Consider the following 15,905-nt stretch of genomic DNA (forward strand, 5'->3'; position numbering starts at 1 on the left):
GGGGGCTTCCCTGGTGGCGCAGTGGTTGAGAGTCCGCCTGCCGACGCAGGGGACGCGGGTTCATGCCCCGGTCCGGGAAGATCCCACATGCCGCGGAGCGGCTGGGCCCGTGAGCCATGGCCGCTGAGCCTGCGCGTCTGGAGCCTGTGCTCCGCAACGGGAGAGGCCACAGCAGTGAGAGGCCCGTGTACCGCAAACAAACAAACAAACAAAAAAACAACACACATTTACTATGTTACAGTTCTGGAGGTCAGGAGTCCGAAGTGAGACTCACCAGGCTATAATCAAGGTGTCAGCAGGGCTGCATTCCTTTCTGTGGCTCTATGGGAGAATCCATTCACTTGCCTGTTTCAGGTTCTAGAAGCTTGGCTCATGGCCCCCTTCCTCCATCTTCAGAGCCAGCAGTGTTGACCTGCATCCTTCTCACACTGCCATCTCCCTAATTCTAACTCTGCTGATTCCATCTTCCCCATTTAAGAACCCTTGTGATTACACTGGGTTCACCTGGATCATCTGGAATAATCTTACTGTGAAGTCAGCTGATTAGCAGCCCTATTTCCAGCTGCAACCCCAATTCCTCCTTGCCGGGTAACATAGCGTAGCACAGGGCCCAGGGATGGGATGTGGGTATTTTTTTAGGGGTTGTTATTCTTTTTCTTTTAATATTTTGTTGCAGTGTTTTGTTTTATAAATTTATTTATTTTATTTTTGGCTGCATTGGGTCTTCGTTGCTGCGCGCAGGCTTTCTCTAGTTGCGGCGAGCGGGGGCTACTCTTTGTTGCGGTGCACAGGCTTCTCATTGTGGTGGCTTCTCTTGTTGCGGAGCACGGACTCTAGGCACGCGGGCTTCAGTAGTTGTGGCTCGTGGACTCTAGAGTGCAGGATCAGTAGTTGTGGCGCACGGACTTAGTTGCTCCACAGCATGTGGGATCTTCCTGGACCAGGGCTCGAACCCATGTCCCCTGCATTGGCAGGCAGATTCTTAACCACTGCGCCACCAGGGAAGCCCCAGGGGCTGTTATTCTGTCCACTATCAGCTCCCATGTTTTTCTCTCTGCCCAGCCTTAACCCTGGACCCCCAGACCTGTCATTCTACCTGACATCCCCGGATGTCTAACAGGCATCATGGCCAAAATTGAACTCCTGACCTTCCTCTGAAGCCTGTTCCTCCCCTCAGGGTCCCCTCTCCATCCTTCCAGATTTGCAGGCCCCAAGCTCAGAGTTCTCCCTGACTGTTCTTTTTCCTGTATCCTGCCACCTTGCTTCCAGCATCCAGGCTCATTGCCTGTACCATCCCCCTGCAACCAGAATCACCACCTCCATCGCTGCCTGGTCCGAGCCACCATCATTTCTCACCAGGACTATTGTAGTAGCCTGCTCACTCTTCTCCCTGCCCTGCCTTACCTCTCCTCCTGTAGGCTAGTCTCAAAAAATAGAACAGAACCTTCCAGTGGCTTCCACCCTATGCATATGCAGGGCAAAGACCAAGTCCTTGTCATGGTCTTCCAGGCCCAGCCTTGCTTCCCAGCCTCACCTCTCATCACTCTCCCGCTTGCCCTCGCTGCTCCATCCACTCCAGCCTCTTGTTCTTAAATACCAAATGGACTCCTGCCCCAGGGCCTTTGCACTTGCAGTTCCCTCCGCCTGGAATGCTTTCCCCCTGAGTACTTCTTACCTCATGCTCCTCACCTCACTCAGCTCTCTGCTCAAATGTCACCTCCTCAGAGAGGCCACCTTGAGTGCTGTAATTAAATAAGCCCTTTCTGTCCCTCAGTGTCTCCTTATTCTGTTTTATTTTTCTTCACCATGTGTATTAGTTGACATATATCATACAGTTATTTATTGCTTTTTTCTGTTTTCCCCACTAGCGTAAGCTCCCCGAGGGCAGGGATTTTGTTTGTTTTATTCCTTGCTGTATGCTCCGAGCCTTGAACTGTGTCTGGCGCATAGTAGACGCTGAGTGAATACTTGTAGTTTGAATAATAACCCCTCCTCTCCGGTTGCTTCTCTGGACTCTGCCCTGTAGTTCTGCTGGGCTGGCGGTGGGGGCAGACGCCATGGGTAGACCAGGGGCTTTGGGTGCCTCTGTGTCCAACAGCTCTGGGCTCCTGGCTGGTGACTTCGGGGTCAAAAAAGAACCAGGGTTTATGGGGTTGGCTGGGGAGCCGTCCCGCACTGCTGAAACACCCACAGCCTGGCAGAGGGGTCCTAAAGGGGACAGGCTGATGGGGAGGGGGGAGAGGCCAGCTGGCAGGTGTGAGCTCAGTTTGTGCCCCTCTGAGAGGAAAGGGCTGTGGGCCTCCTTCCCCAACATGTGGGCGACCCCTGATGATGACCGTAAACCACGCTGAGAGGAGTTGGCAGTTTCTACTCTTCTGTTCAACAAGTAGAAGCACCTACTATGTGCCAGGTTCTGTTCTAGGAGCTGGGGAGACACGAGTGAGCAAGGCAGACAGGGTCCCTGCCCTCAGGACACTGATGTGAGGGGAGCCAGACAGTGAACAAAAGAACAAAAAAACTGACAAGTGTGACACAGTATGAGGGTGAGGGGAGAAAGAGTGATGGGGTGTGTGTTGAGAGGTCCTCTTTGGAGCAGGTGGGGAGGAAAGCAGTTCACTCCAATAGTGTCTACTTTCTCCTTAGATACATCGCTACCTAGCTGTGTGGCTCTGAGGAGTCACAGCCTCTCTGGGCCCATATTAATCAGGACTGAAACTGAGCTACATAAAAACATTGGCTCAGCAAACTAAAAAGTCTGAGTAGGGTCAGCAAGCTTCAGGTCTGGCTCAATCCAGCACTTTATATAGTGAGGAGGCTCTTTCTTTTTCTCCAGTTCTCAGCTCTGGTCCCTCTGTGTTGGTTTCCCTCTTACATGCTGTTTTTCCCACCTGGTGGCTCTAGTAACTTGGAATCCAGTTGAAAAAGAGAATGTCTCTTTCTCTTTGTAGATCCAACAAAAGTGCCAGACTTTACTCTCATTGACTCAGCTTGGGTCACATGCTCACTCCTGAACCAATCACTATGAATAGAGGAAATCAAACATGCTGATTGGCCAGGGCTTTGCCTCTGGGGGAGGGTGTAGTTGGTGGGGGTCCCTTTTCTGAGCCACATAGACTGAGAAAGGGGCTCAAGGGTAGATTCCTAGAAGGACAGTCTTCTAGAACAAGAGGTGAACGATAGCAGGCTGGCAAAAACGAACAGAGCTGCAGCACTTTAGTCCCCCCATCCGTCCAACACAAGCCATCTGCGGTGCTGGGTCAGGAGGCTGGCTTGGTGTGGGGTGGTGCCCCCTCCTCAGGGTTGCCTGTCCCTCTGGCTTCCAGCCTTCCCCCTGCTGTCCCTGGGTCCCCAGCTGAGCCTGCACGAGGACAGCCCTGTGGTCAGCCTGACGGTGGACAACGTGCACCTGGAGCATGGCGTGGTGTACGAGTATGTGAGCACAGCAGGCATCAAGTGCCACGTGCTGGAGAAGATCGTGGAGCCCCGTGGCTGCTTCGGCCTCACTGCCAAGGTCTTGCTGGGTGCTGCCCTGCCCTGGGAGGTGGGGCAGCCTGATTCCCATGTCCTCAGAGTTAGCCTGGAGCCCTGCATCCTAGTTCCTCCCCCTCCACTCGGTAGCTGTGGGGCTTAGGAGACTGACTTGTTATCTCTTAGCCTCAGTTTACTCATCTGCTAAATGGGCCAGTAATAGAGCTGACCTCACACACATATTATGAGGCATATAGTAGTCACCCCAGAAAAACCCATTAAGACCCTCCCAGGTGCACAGCGAGTGCTCAGTAGCTGTTAATATTTCTGCAGATCCTTGAGGCCTTTGCCACCGATGACAGTGTCTTTGTGCAGAACTGTGGGCGGCTTATGGCCCTGAGCAACAACATAAGGACCATGTCCCACTATGAGTTCCACAACATCTGTGACACCAAGCTGGAGAGCATCGGCCAGAGGATCGCCTTATACCAGGAGGTGCCTGCACCCTACAGGGTCTCAACTCGGGATATTTTGGTTGTAAATGTCAAAACCCAACCCAACTTAGCTTAAACAAACAGGAGAATTTATTGGTTTATATTACTGAAGCATCCAGAGGTGAGCTTCAGGCATGGTTGTATCCAGGCACTCAAACAAATATCACACTATTACAAGAACAGGGCCTCTCTCTTTTTCTTGACTTTATTTTTCTGTATTGGCTTTGCTCTCAGGCAGTTCCTTTTCATGTGGTGACAAAATGGCCCCCAATGGCTCTAGCCTTAGCAACCCCAGTAGAAAAGGAACTCAAAGAGAGCTTTTGTTGACTTGGCTTGGGTCCCTTGCCTAGGCCTGTACCAGTCTCTTCAAGGATGGGGAGGTAGCCTTACCTGAACGTCACGGACTGTGGGTCAGGGCGAGATGTTCCTCAAGGACAGCTCAGGTGCAGCTAAAATGGAGAAGTGAACGTGGGTAGGTACTTGGAGGCCTCACGTTTCTCCAGGCCTTCCCTGAAATCTGGGTCCAGTAAAAGGCACTGCAGGGGAATTTACTTTTCCATTTGGAACTATTGACATTTTGTCCAATTTTGGATTGTCTGACCTAGGCCAGGATAAAGTGGGTGCTGGTGGTGGGCCAGAATTTCCAGACCCCTGGATCACGACTCCATGTCCCCTACCTTTCTCAGTTTGCAGCTCAGCTAAAGAGCAGGGTCAGCCCGCCCTTCAAACAAGCACCCCTGGAACCCCATCCGCTGTGTGGCCTGGACTTTTGCCCCACCAATTGCCACGTCAACCTCATGGAAGTGTCCTACCCCAAGACTACTCCCTCGGTTGGCCGGTCCTTCAGCATCCGCTTTGGTCGCAAACCCTCCCTCATCGGCCTTGACCCAGAGCAAGGTAACTGTGTGTGTCTGTCAAAAACTGTGTCCAGATCTCACACTACAGACACTTAAACAGAAGCATGTCTGAAGGCCAGCAGTCCAGAGCTGGAATGATAGCTCCACGGTCATCAGGGATCCAGGCTCCTTCTATCCTTCTGTGCCACCATCTCTAGATGTTGCTTTTATCCTGAAGGATGCCTCATGGTGTATAGAGTGGCTGCTGGAGGACCAGCCATCATGTCTACATTCCAGGCAGGAAAAAGATCACAGTAGTTAAAAGCATATTAGCACCAAACTAGAACTTTCTTATTGAAGTAATTCAATGTATTAAAAGAATATTTAAAAGAGAAATATTTCTCATTCATTGGGATCCTTAAAATGAGTTTGTATACCTCTGTCTAAGGGGCTTGTGGGTGTCTGGGGGCTGTTTCCAAGTGAACTCTCCCTCCCTCCACTGTAGGTCACCTGAACCCCATGTCCTACACCCAACACTGCATCACCACCATGGCTGCCCCATCCTGGAAGTGCCTACCTGCTGCGGATGGGGACCCCCAAAGCCAGGGTCCCAACGACAGCAGCTTTGGGTCAGCCAATGGAACCCTTGGCCAGGAGGACCGGGGTTTGAGCTTCCTACTCAAGCAGGAGGACCGTGAGATCCAGGATGCCTACCTGCAGCTCTTTACCAGACTGGATGTGGCCCTGAAGGAGATGAAGCAATATGTTACCCAGATCAACAGGTGAGCCCTGGGCCCAGGAGGGAATGGCCCGAGTGTCAGGGTCAGGATTTCTCAACATCAGCGGCATCAACATTTTGGGTAGGATCATTCTTCGGAGTTGGGTGCCGTCCTGTACATTATAGGCTATTAGGTGGCATCCCTGGCTTCTACCCACTAGATGCCAGTAGCACCCCCTTCCCCAGTTGTGACAATCACAGATGTCTTCAGACATTGTCAGATGCCCTCTGGTGGGCAACATCACCACTGATCTAATGAAAGGATGGATGTAGGCAGCATCATCAGTAGAGGCTAAAACTATTTGTTGAGAGGTTTGGGGGGAACTTTATCATTTTAATGTTGCAGAACAAGAGACGGCTAGACGTGATGTACCTCTTGGTGCGAAGCAGCAGGACACACACACCGTACCACCTACAAAGTGTGCTTGCCAACACAAGTCGCGCCCTTCTCTGATCAGAGTTCTAGGTCTCACTACTCAGCTAGAGGACTGGGTTATAAGGAGGATGAAATGCCACCTCAGGGACGCAGTTGGCTAAATTCAGAGGGTGGGTGATTCTAGATGACAAATGACCCAGTTTCTTTTTTTTTTTTTTTTTTTGCGGCACGCGGGCCTCTCACTGCTCTGGCCTCTCCCATTGCGGAGCACAGGCTCCGGACGCGCAGGCTCAGCAGCCATGGCTCACGGGCCCAGCCGCTCCGCGGTATGTGGGATCCTCCCGGACCGGGGCACGAACCCGCGTCCCCTGCATCGGCAGGCGGACTCCCAACCACTGCGCCACTAGGGAAGCCCGACCCAGTTTCTTTAACAAATAAATGATTGGAGGGGAAGCAGGTACAGGGAGGGGGAGGAGGAATTCTTAGGGAAGAGACTTGAGAGACACATCAACCAAATACAGTGTCTGGACCTGGTTCGGGTTCTGTTTCTAACATACCATCTGTGAGAAGACACTTTGGGGAGCATCAGGGATCCCGTGGACTGGGAACTAGATGGTATTATGGAATGACTGATTTTGTTAGGTGTGGTAATAGTGACTGGTTACGTTTACAACAGTGTTTCTCAGCCTCAGTACTGTTGACATTTTGGGCCCCATAATTCTTTGCTGTGGGGTACTTAGTGGCATTCCTGGCCTCTACTCCTTGGATGCCAGTAGCTAGCCCACCCCTCCCTGCCCTGCTTCAGCTGTGACAACTAAAAATGTCTCTGGACGTTGCTAAATGTTTGTGCCTGAGGAAACTTGCTAATTGCTAACCGTTTCCTGGGGTGGGGGAGTGGGGGACAGAAAGCACCCTCAGTTGAGAACCGTTGCTTTAAAAATAAATCCTTATGTGCTAGAGACACATATGGAAGTGTTTATAGGGGAAATTATATGATATCTTAGGTTTGTTTTAAACACTCCAGAAAAAAAAAAGCAACAGGAAAGATGGAGGAAAGAAAAGTGGATCCTGAGTTGCCACTGTTGAAGCTGGCAGCTGGTTACCTGGGGTCCATCATACTCCTCCCTCGCCTTTTGTGTATGATAGAAATTGTCAATGAGAATACGAAAAATAATGTAGGGTCTGGAGGCAGGAGGCCTGGGTTTGATCCTGGCCCTGCCACTTATTAGCTGTGTGACCTTAGGCAAGTCACTTAACCTCTCTGAGCCTTGATGGTCTCACCTGTTAAAATGGGGCTAATCATAATACTGACCTCATTGAGATGTAGTAGGATTATATCAGCCAGGGTTTACTGATCACTTACAAGGCACCAGACACTCTTCTAAGCACTTTACATGTTTTAACTCCCTTAATCTTTACAGCAGCTTAGGACATAGATAGTGATATTACTCCAGATGAGGAAATTTAGTCTCAGAGAGGTTTAATAATTAGCTTTACGTCTCTGAACTAGGAAATGGTAGCATCAGGATTTGAACCTGGGTTCTGTCTGTCTTAAAAACCTATAGTCTTAACAATTATACTCTATGCCAGGGATTGACACACTAGGGCCTATGGGCCAAGTCCAGCCCACTGCTTTTTTTAAAAAAAATAAAGGTTTATTGGAACACAGCCATGCCCATTTCTTTACATGTTGTCTATGGGACTGTCACAGTACAGCACCAGAATTGAGTGTATAGTTGTAACTGAAACCATATGACCCTTATAGACCACGTTTCCCAGTTGCCTTCTTTTCTCTGGAGCCTGTGTGTAGCTTGGCTGTGAAATAAAGAGTATCCATATGTCATGCCCCCTACAGGAGGGACAGTGTATTCACATCTGCAGAGTTGCTGGTGGGATTTTCTTATTAATTAAGTAATTAAGTAATTAAGTAATTATTTTTGGCTGCGTTGGGTCTTTGTTGCTGCACGCGGGCTTTCTCTAGTTGCGGCGAGCTGGGGCTACTCTTCGTTGTGGTGCTCAGGCTTCTCATTGTGGTGGCTTCTCTTGTTACAGAGCACGGGCTCTAGGCGTGTGGGCTTCAGTAGTCGTGGCATAAGGGCTCAGTGGTTGTGGCTCACAGGATCTAGAGCGCAGGCTCAGTAGTTGTGGCGCACGGGCTTAGTTGCTCCGCAGCATGTGGGATTTTCCCGGACCAGGGATCGAACCCAGGTCCCCTGCATTGGCAGGCGGATTCTTAACCACTGCACTACCAGGGAAGTCCTGCTGGTGGGATTTTCAGGGAAGGGACACAGAGCATTTGATGGCTCCCTCTGCTTAGGATCAAAGGTGAGGCCTGAGGTCAGAGCCTTGCCTGGGGCCTCCATGGAGGCAAGTGGAGCCACGGGCCTCTGCCTTTAAGTTCAAAGTCTTTGCTCCTGCAGGCTGCTGTCCACCATCACGGAGCCCACCTCGGGTGGGTCCTGCGATCCGCCCTCGGCCGAGGAGGCCTCATCCCCCCAGCTGGTCAGCGAAGAGAGCGAGATGGACAGGACCGACCACGGGGGCAGCAAGAAAGTGTGCTTCAAGGTGTCTGAGGAGGATCAGGAGGACTCGGGTCATGACACCATGAGCTACCGGGACTCCTACAGGTGGGGGAAAGCTGGGGGGTCTCGTGGAGTTTGGTGTGAATGGCCGGTGGCACAGTTGAGGCCCCCGCCGTGGGAAGGTCAGAATCAGAGGACATTTCCCAGGAAGCAGTGGGACGGGGCGCTGTTGCCTAGCCATGTGGTTCTGGGGGGTTAGGCCAAGCCCCACAGCATGCCCCAGATGCCCCCTTCGGCTGCCCTGCTCCTGCGCTAATGTTGCAGGGCCCGTACCCTGGTGGACACCACCCATCCTTTCTGCCTTGGTTCCACTCCACACACGTTGATGGAATGTGGTCCAAGGAAAAGTCAAGATCTGCAGTGTGTTTTAAAATCAACGTTAAGACCTCTGGTTTCTGCAACAAACACTATTTTAACTTGATCCAGGGAGTAAGACCATTTTTTTCCCTGCTGACTCAGAGGATCTGAATTGTTTTCTCCCGGTTAAGTTAATTATTGACAAGATCAGTGAAGTTTTAATTAGTGGGTTAAATAGACTAAAACCCCAATTTCCTGTAATAAACCATAGAGTGAGTGAATGGAATTCCTTACCACAAGCACCAGAGCCTCCAGTGAAAGGTTATATAACATCTGACCATTGTGGTTAAAGTAGAATCTTGGAGGGGCACTTCAGTTGTTTGTGGGCAAAATACAGAACTGATAGAATTTGGCAAGAAAGGCCTTGGGCCCCATCCTCCCAGCTTTTATATCCTTTCAGTCTTCAAGGGACCGAATTGGTCGGTGTTTCTTGGTGTCTGTATTATGAGATGGTCTGGCTGACTGGGTACCGTGTGTTCTTGGGGCCTCTTGTCCACAGATCAAGATCTCTCCATCTCTCTGGGTTTCCATTCTGACATTTTTGGGTCCTCCGATTTTTCCTTTAATTGTCAGAAAGGTGGAGGAAAGAATTTCAGGGTTGTGGTTTTTCATTCCCCTTACCTTCTGAGCTCCTGGGTTACGTAAGCCCAGCAAACACAGTCCTTGTTCTTAGGAGGTTTCTAGCCAGGCTGGGGAGACAAAACATGCAGCCATGTGGCCAATTGTGGCGAATGCAGGTGTGTCCAGGGACAAGGCTGTCCCACGAAGACAGTGACAGGAGTTACACCCAAACGAAAATGATTCATTGTCCACCTACCACTTCTGTACTGAGGCCTGGAAATGTTTCCCCAGCGTCAGACCTAGAAAACGCACCAGGACAACCCTGCCCGTCTATGGCTCTGGCGGTTGGCCCATGGTGCCTTCTCTGGGCCAGTCGTCCACCCAAGGGTTTTGTCTCCCCTCCAGAAAGTGGGTTCTGGGTGCTGGGACCAGAGGCTGTGAGTGGGAGGGTGACTCATGCCTTCGTCTCTGCTGCTTTGCAGTGAGTGTAACAGTAATCGCGACTCCGTCCTGTCCTACACCAGCGTGAGAAGTAACAGCTCCTACCTGGGCAGCGACGAGATGGGGTCTGGTGAGTGCACAGGCTCGTGCTCCAGGAGAGGGGTCCCCCAGCGCGGTTCTGTTTTGTTTATTTTTATTTTGTTATGCTTTACTCCATGTTATATTGTCTTCTATTACTTTGCATGGTGTGGTAGTGGTTTTCCTTCAGTCCTTTAGCAAACATTTATTGTGCGTCGGTTACGTGCTGGGACCACAGCAGTGAATGAAAAGACAGAGATCCCGGCCCTCACGTTCTCCGTGAATGCCACGGACACGGGACAAATAAAAACATACACGATGCAGTTACATGTTGTGGTGAGGGCTCCAACATTACTAAAATAGGGCAACCTGATGGTTTCCGTGAATGACGTGTGCTCAAACCAAAAATTCAAATGACACAGGAAAGTTCCAAAGAAGTACATGAAAATAAGTCAGAATCTCAGCCTCTCCCCCGGAAATGACTATTGATTATATTTGGGGATTGCTGGTGAACGTGTATTTCTGCACAGATGTGGAGAAATGTGGGTGGACGGCTGGAGGGACAGACAGACATAAATAAGATTTTATAAACTAGATTCTATGGTACTTGGAACTTTTACTGAAAGACTGAAATTTGTTTTGATTTTAGTTTTATTGATTCCAGCCTTTAAAAATTTTATTTTGTAAATAGGACAGACAGCCACATGGTTCATAATTCAAAAGGCATGAGAGGATGGGTGGTGACAGACCTCCCTCCCACCCTTGTTACCCGGCCTCCCGGTTCCCAAGCTCCCGCTGTCACTACTGCCGTATGTGTCCTTCCAGAGGTAGTATCTGTGCATAAAAATTTAATTTTAATTATACTTCAGTTTAACAGAAGAAAAAGAAGTTCAAGTAAAGTCAGAGATATTTCTGAACTTTAGATAAATATTTCATCACATAAGATATTCAGCTGCAAAAACTATCCCTGGGGAGGTTTTAGGAAGGCGCTTACATGTGGCAGCTGATTTAAATGAAATGGCTGGCGGACGAATCAGGAGACTGGGATCTGGTTCCTTATCTCTGGCTTTCTGTCTCCTCGACTGCAGAGTGAGAACTAATAACACTGACTTACAATTGTGTAATGTTTTAGTTCCTGTCGCCCATTTTGCAGATGAAGAAACAGAGGTGCAGAGAGGTCAAGTGATTTGTGCAGTGTCACACAGCCAGGACCTGGGTCTTTCAGACTCCAAGTCCACTGTGGGTTTTGGAGCTCTGTAGCTACACTGCTTTCTTGAGAAAGAGGCTGGGAAGGTGTGAGATGGGGCAGGAATAGTTGATGGCTGTGGTTTCTTCCTTCTGCAAGGGGACGAGCTGCCCTGTGACATGAGGATCCCGTCAGACAAGCAGGACAAGCTTCATGGCTGCCTGGAGCACCTCTTTAACCAGGTAGGGCCTTTGTCCCAACCCCGGCCTGACCTTGAATTCTTCCCATCACCCCTGGTAAGAACCCATAAGCCAGGAGCCGGGTCAGGGGCTATGAGTAATGGGTCCCTGCAACTTGGAGGGCCCTGTGGGCCAAACTAACCCAGAGCTTCCTGCCACCCAGGTGGACTCCATCCATGCACTCCTCAAGGGGCCAGTCATGAGCAGAGCTTTTGAAGAGACCAGGCATTTCCCCATGGACCACAGCTTACAAGGTGAGCAGAGAAGAGTCCCCAGGCAGGGCGAGGGATGACATCCAGCATCCGTCAGGGAGACAGGCTGCAATGGGTGACGTGTGCTGGACAGGCGGCAGGCCACCTGGGCCACGTTCTCAGCTTTGCCCCTCACCTGTTGAATGGCTGTGGGTCAGTCCAGGGGCAGTCAGCAGGTTCAGCCCGTGGGCCAAATCCAACCCACGGCCTGTTTTTGTGCAGACTGTGAGCTGAGAATGATTTTTCATTTATAATGGATTGTCAAAATGGAACAAAAGAAAGATAGAATATGTGACAGAGACTGTATGCCCTGCAAAGCCTAAATCAGTTCCTATCTGACTCTTTACAGAAAAAGTGTGTGGACCGCTGGGCTGGTCCCTGAGCCTTTCTGGGCCTCCGTCTGCCTGTTTGTAACATGAGGGGAAGGACTGGAGCACAATTTGCCAAACCTCAGACAGCCCCAGCCCCTTCATCATTTTAGACATATTCATAGAATCTGCCAACATCTTTACATTTTTAAACCAAATTCATTTGCTGCCCGTATTATTGATAGATCCAACTGTCTCCCTTTAAAAAATTCAATTTTGAAAGGAACTTATTAAACTCCCCGTAAATGGAAAGCCAGTATATAAAATGTCATAAAATAATGATAAATCCAATGGAAACAGCAACAAAAAATGTCATTGTACTGTAGTTAGGCACTGTTGCCTGCCCAGAGCTCTTTGTTCTTTATTCCTGAGGGGGATTAGTGAGTTAAAGAAGTGTTAAGGAATTACCAGCACCAAATTGAAACCTTCTTGAAATGATTGAGAGAAAAAGATTGACTTTTATGTCCCTCTATTTACTTCTCCTCCCATTTACCCATCCACCCACCTATTTATCTATCCACCCATCTGTCCACCCATCCATCCATCATCCATCCGTCCATTCATCCATCCATCCATTCATCTATCCATCCATCCATCCACCCACCCCACTCATCCACCCATCTGTCTACTCCATGCATCCATGCATTCATACATCCAGTAAACAATTTCCAAGAACCAGCTTGTGTCAGGCCTTGTGCTGGGCCCTGGGGCCCATGAGATGAAAGTGACACTGCCTCTGACCTCAAGGAGCTTCCAGTAGAGCTCAGGAGATAGGAAAGGAAACAGGCAGTTGCTCCTAAGTGAGGGTCGGACGTGGTGAGGAGGTGGGGTGCCCTAGCTCAGCTCTCCCTTCTGCTGTCTCAGGATCTTCTCTCCCTGGGATGGACCTTAGAAAGAAGAAATGTCAGGCTCAGAGGAAACAAAACCACAGATATCTCAGAAACCTGGGACTTTGGAGCAGGGAAGAGGCCAAAGGAGCGGGGACCTGTGTTTGCTTGTCTGGGGCCAGGTTCAAGTCCCTTTTCTGTCACTACCCTGCTGTGTGACTTGAGGCAAGTCACTTTTCCACTCTGTGCCTGGACTTCCTCCTCTGTGTAGGGAAAAGGTTATGCTAGGTTACAACCCATGTGCCAGCTCGGTTGGTTGTGGCTGTGAGGAGGTAGTACCCGAGAATCCTTCCGTGACTACATCCAGGCTTAGGAGACAAGAATGCCCTGATTGATTTGTCATGTCTGCATTGGATTTGTTGCACCTGTGAGGAGTCACAGCCTCAGACGAGCGGGAAGGAGTGCTGAGATTGATCAGCAATGTCTGCCATGAGTGTGATACTATGAATTCGTAGCACACTTACCATGTATTTGCCTTCCGTGGACCAGACAGTACCCTAGAGTCCTGCCAACATCCTTGACCTAAGATTCTGAGCTTTGGAATCTAGTGATGGTACAGAGGCCTTTGTGCCACCATTTTCCAAAGCTATCTAATTGTCCCTTTCCTGCCCTCATGTCACTTTCTGCCCCAGAGTTCAAACAGAAAGAGGAGTGTACAATTCGTGGCCGCAGCTTGATCCAGATCAGCATCCAGGAGGACCCCTGGAACCTCCCCAATTCCATCAAGACCCTGGTGGACAACATTCAGAGATATGTGGAAGGTCAGTTGAGCAGGGAAGGCTGTAATGTGGAGGTTTTGTGGCCTTTGGTTCTTGATGTGGAATGTGGAGGGATCAGGAATGGGTCCATCTCTGTGCCCCGTGTCTCTCCAGGCCCAGGGAGAGGACAGGAAGAGCGAGTGTCCCTTTCTCAGCTGTGTCCTGCCCTAGGCAAGGCCCTGGGACAGTACACATTTGATCAAGGAACGGCTGATTTGGGGTGCCTGGGGCTTCCTTGCAGAGTCAGGAGGCTAAGAAGGCTGAACTTGTTGCTTCTCAGCTTCCAAAATTGTGAATGTAGTTCAGTTCCTTTTGTTTATTAACCAGGTTACAAGTTGGGGAGTGGGTGGGTCCTGATCAGGCTTGGGCCCCCAGGTAATTTTTGATGCTACAGCATTAAAAAATGTGAATCTGCTGCCAGCATTTATAATCGGAGACCCCACGTACAAATCTAGATTTCTGGCTGTTCTTTTTTTTTTTTTTTTTTTTTTTTTTTTTCGGTACGCGGGCCTCTCACTGTTGTAGCCTCTCCCATTGCGGAGCACAGGCTCTGGATGCTCAGCGGCCATAGCTCACGGGCCCAGCCGCTCCACAGCACGTGGGATCCTCCCAGACTGGGGCACGAACCTGCATCCCCTGCATCGGCAGGCGGACTCTCAACCGCTGCGCCACCAGGGAAGCCCCTGGCTATTCTTGAACAATCAGAAGATCTGGCAATAACAGGCCTGCAATTCTGCTTTCACACGTGGCTGGAGATGAGTGGTGGCCACCCTTGTTAGGTGGGGGAGGGGTGCCTTCCAGTGCACATGGATCCCACCATGCCCTGTGGCCTGGGGTCTGCTTCATGCACCTTATGTTACCTGCCTGGCCCTTGGCAGCATTTGAGCCTGGGACTCCTGGGTTACAAGGATCCCAGGCCAGGGAGACATCTGACCAGGACAGCCGGAGGTGCTTGGCCCCAGGGTCATGACCCCAGGAGCAGCACCCTCTGAGTTGGAAGTCTGTGTTGGCCCTGAGCTGTCCTGTCTTCCAAAACTGTCACTGGTGAAGAGTGTGGACTCTGGAGCCAGATGGCCAGTGCTCAGACCCCAGCTCTCCCACTTACTGGCTGTGCAACCTTAGCAAGTTCCTTGACTTCTCTGTGCTTCAGTCTCTTCATGTATAAAATGGGTTCATAGTGTTGTTGTGAGGGACAAATGAGTCAGTACGAACAAGGCACCTAGTACAGTGCCTGGCACACAGTAAGTCCTCAGTAAGCATTTGCTGGTGCTATTACCACACCCTGCCCTGCATCTTAGTGCCTCCCCAGGACAGAATGTATCACAAGAGGGCAAATCCAGGGGCCTTTCAGATTTTTCTTTTAAGCCCCTTCTGGGCCCAAGAGCCTTTATTTGACAGAAAGAGACCAGGGTGTCGGGCCTGTGTCTGGAAGGTCTGGGCTTTGTCTACACGTGGGCAGGGCTTGGCTGTGTAGGACGATGTGAATAAGTACCTGAGTACACGTGTGAGTGTACGTGGTCTGAGTGTGCTCCCACATGGACATACACGCGTGTGTCAGGGTGTGCCACGCACAGGTACAAGGTGTGGGCTGGGGGCTCTGGCCCATTAGTTGGAGGGGCTGGTTGGAGTCTCTGTATAGACAGTTGGGGTGCAGCTGACAGTTGGGGTTTCATCCCCTGCATGTCCAAGGGTTTCTGGAATCTGCTCAACATTCAGTCAAAGCTTGTCGAGCACGGCTCTGTGTACCCAGAGCTTCATTGCGAGGAGGGGTCAGGCACGTGGGCTGTGGGGAGGCCTGGCTCGGCTTGCTTCTTCTGCTAACCCCTCTCAGCCCATCTCCTTCTCCTTCCAGATGGGAAGAACCAGCTGCTCCTGGCCTTGCTGAAATGCACAGGTGAGGGCTTTGAAGGGGCAGCTGTCTGTGATATGCACACACCCAGGTGCATCCGGGAGAGGCCCCCCTGGCAGCCAGTGCCCATGACCGCAGCCCGGGGAAGGCCTCTTCTGCCGGCTAAGGTTGACTTTCCCCTGGTCATCAGGTCTGCACAGGGGGAGGTAACACCATGGCCTCTAGCCCCTGCAAGAACTACTCAGACCTCACTTCTTCCTCTTGTGTCCAGGGGACAAGTCTCAGGGCCCTGGAGCCAGGAGTACTGTCTCTTGCCACTTCCCAGGCCTGGGCTGATCTTGACGAGGGCACAGGATAGAGCACCGGCAATTAGGGAGGCTCTTTGCCGGTAGAGCC

At 50.7% G+C, this 15,905-nt stretch overlaps 1 protein-coding gene across 2 annotated transcripts in view; it reads left to right on the forward strand.

Moving 5' to 3' along the window:
- Positions 1–15,905, forward strand: part of PREX1 (phosphatidylinositol-3,4,5-trisphosphate dependent Rac exchange factor 1) — a 195,003-nt gene that overhangs the window by 166,054 nt on the left and 13,044 nt on the right. For both annotated transcript variants that reach the window (XM_082644314.1, XM_082644315.1), the window contains 10 exons: positions 3,324–3,511; positions 3,802–3,963; positions 4,649–4,859; positions 5,304–5,580; positions 8,373–8,579; positions 9,935–10,023; positions 11,317–11,399; positions 11,560–11,650; positions 13,535–13,663; positions 15,513–15,554. In XM_082644314.1, the coding sequence (XP_082500440.1) occupies positions 3,324–3,511; positions 3,802–3,963; positions 4,649–4,859; positions 5,304–5,580; positions 8,373–8,579; positions 9,935–10,023; positions 11,317–11,399; positions 11,560–11,650; positions 13,535–13,663; positions 15,513–15,554 (1,479 nt within the window). The remainder of the gene's footprint in view (positions 1–3,323; positions 3,512–3,801; positions 3,964–4,648; positions 4,860–5,303; positions 5,581–8,372; positions 8,580–9,934; positions 10,024–11,316; positions 11,400–11,559; positions 11,651–13,534; positions 13,664–15,512; positions 15,555–15,905) is intronic.

Source organism: Mesoplodon mirus (genome assembly GCF_964341445.2).
Source record: "Mesoplodon mirus genome assembly, chromosome: 15".
Lineage (NCBI taxonomy): Eukaryota > Metazoa > Chordata > Mammalia > Artiodactyla > Ziphiidae > Mesoplodon > Mesoplodon mirus.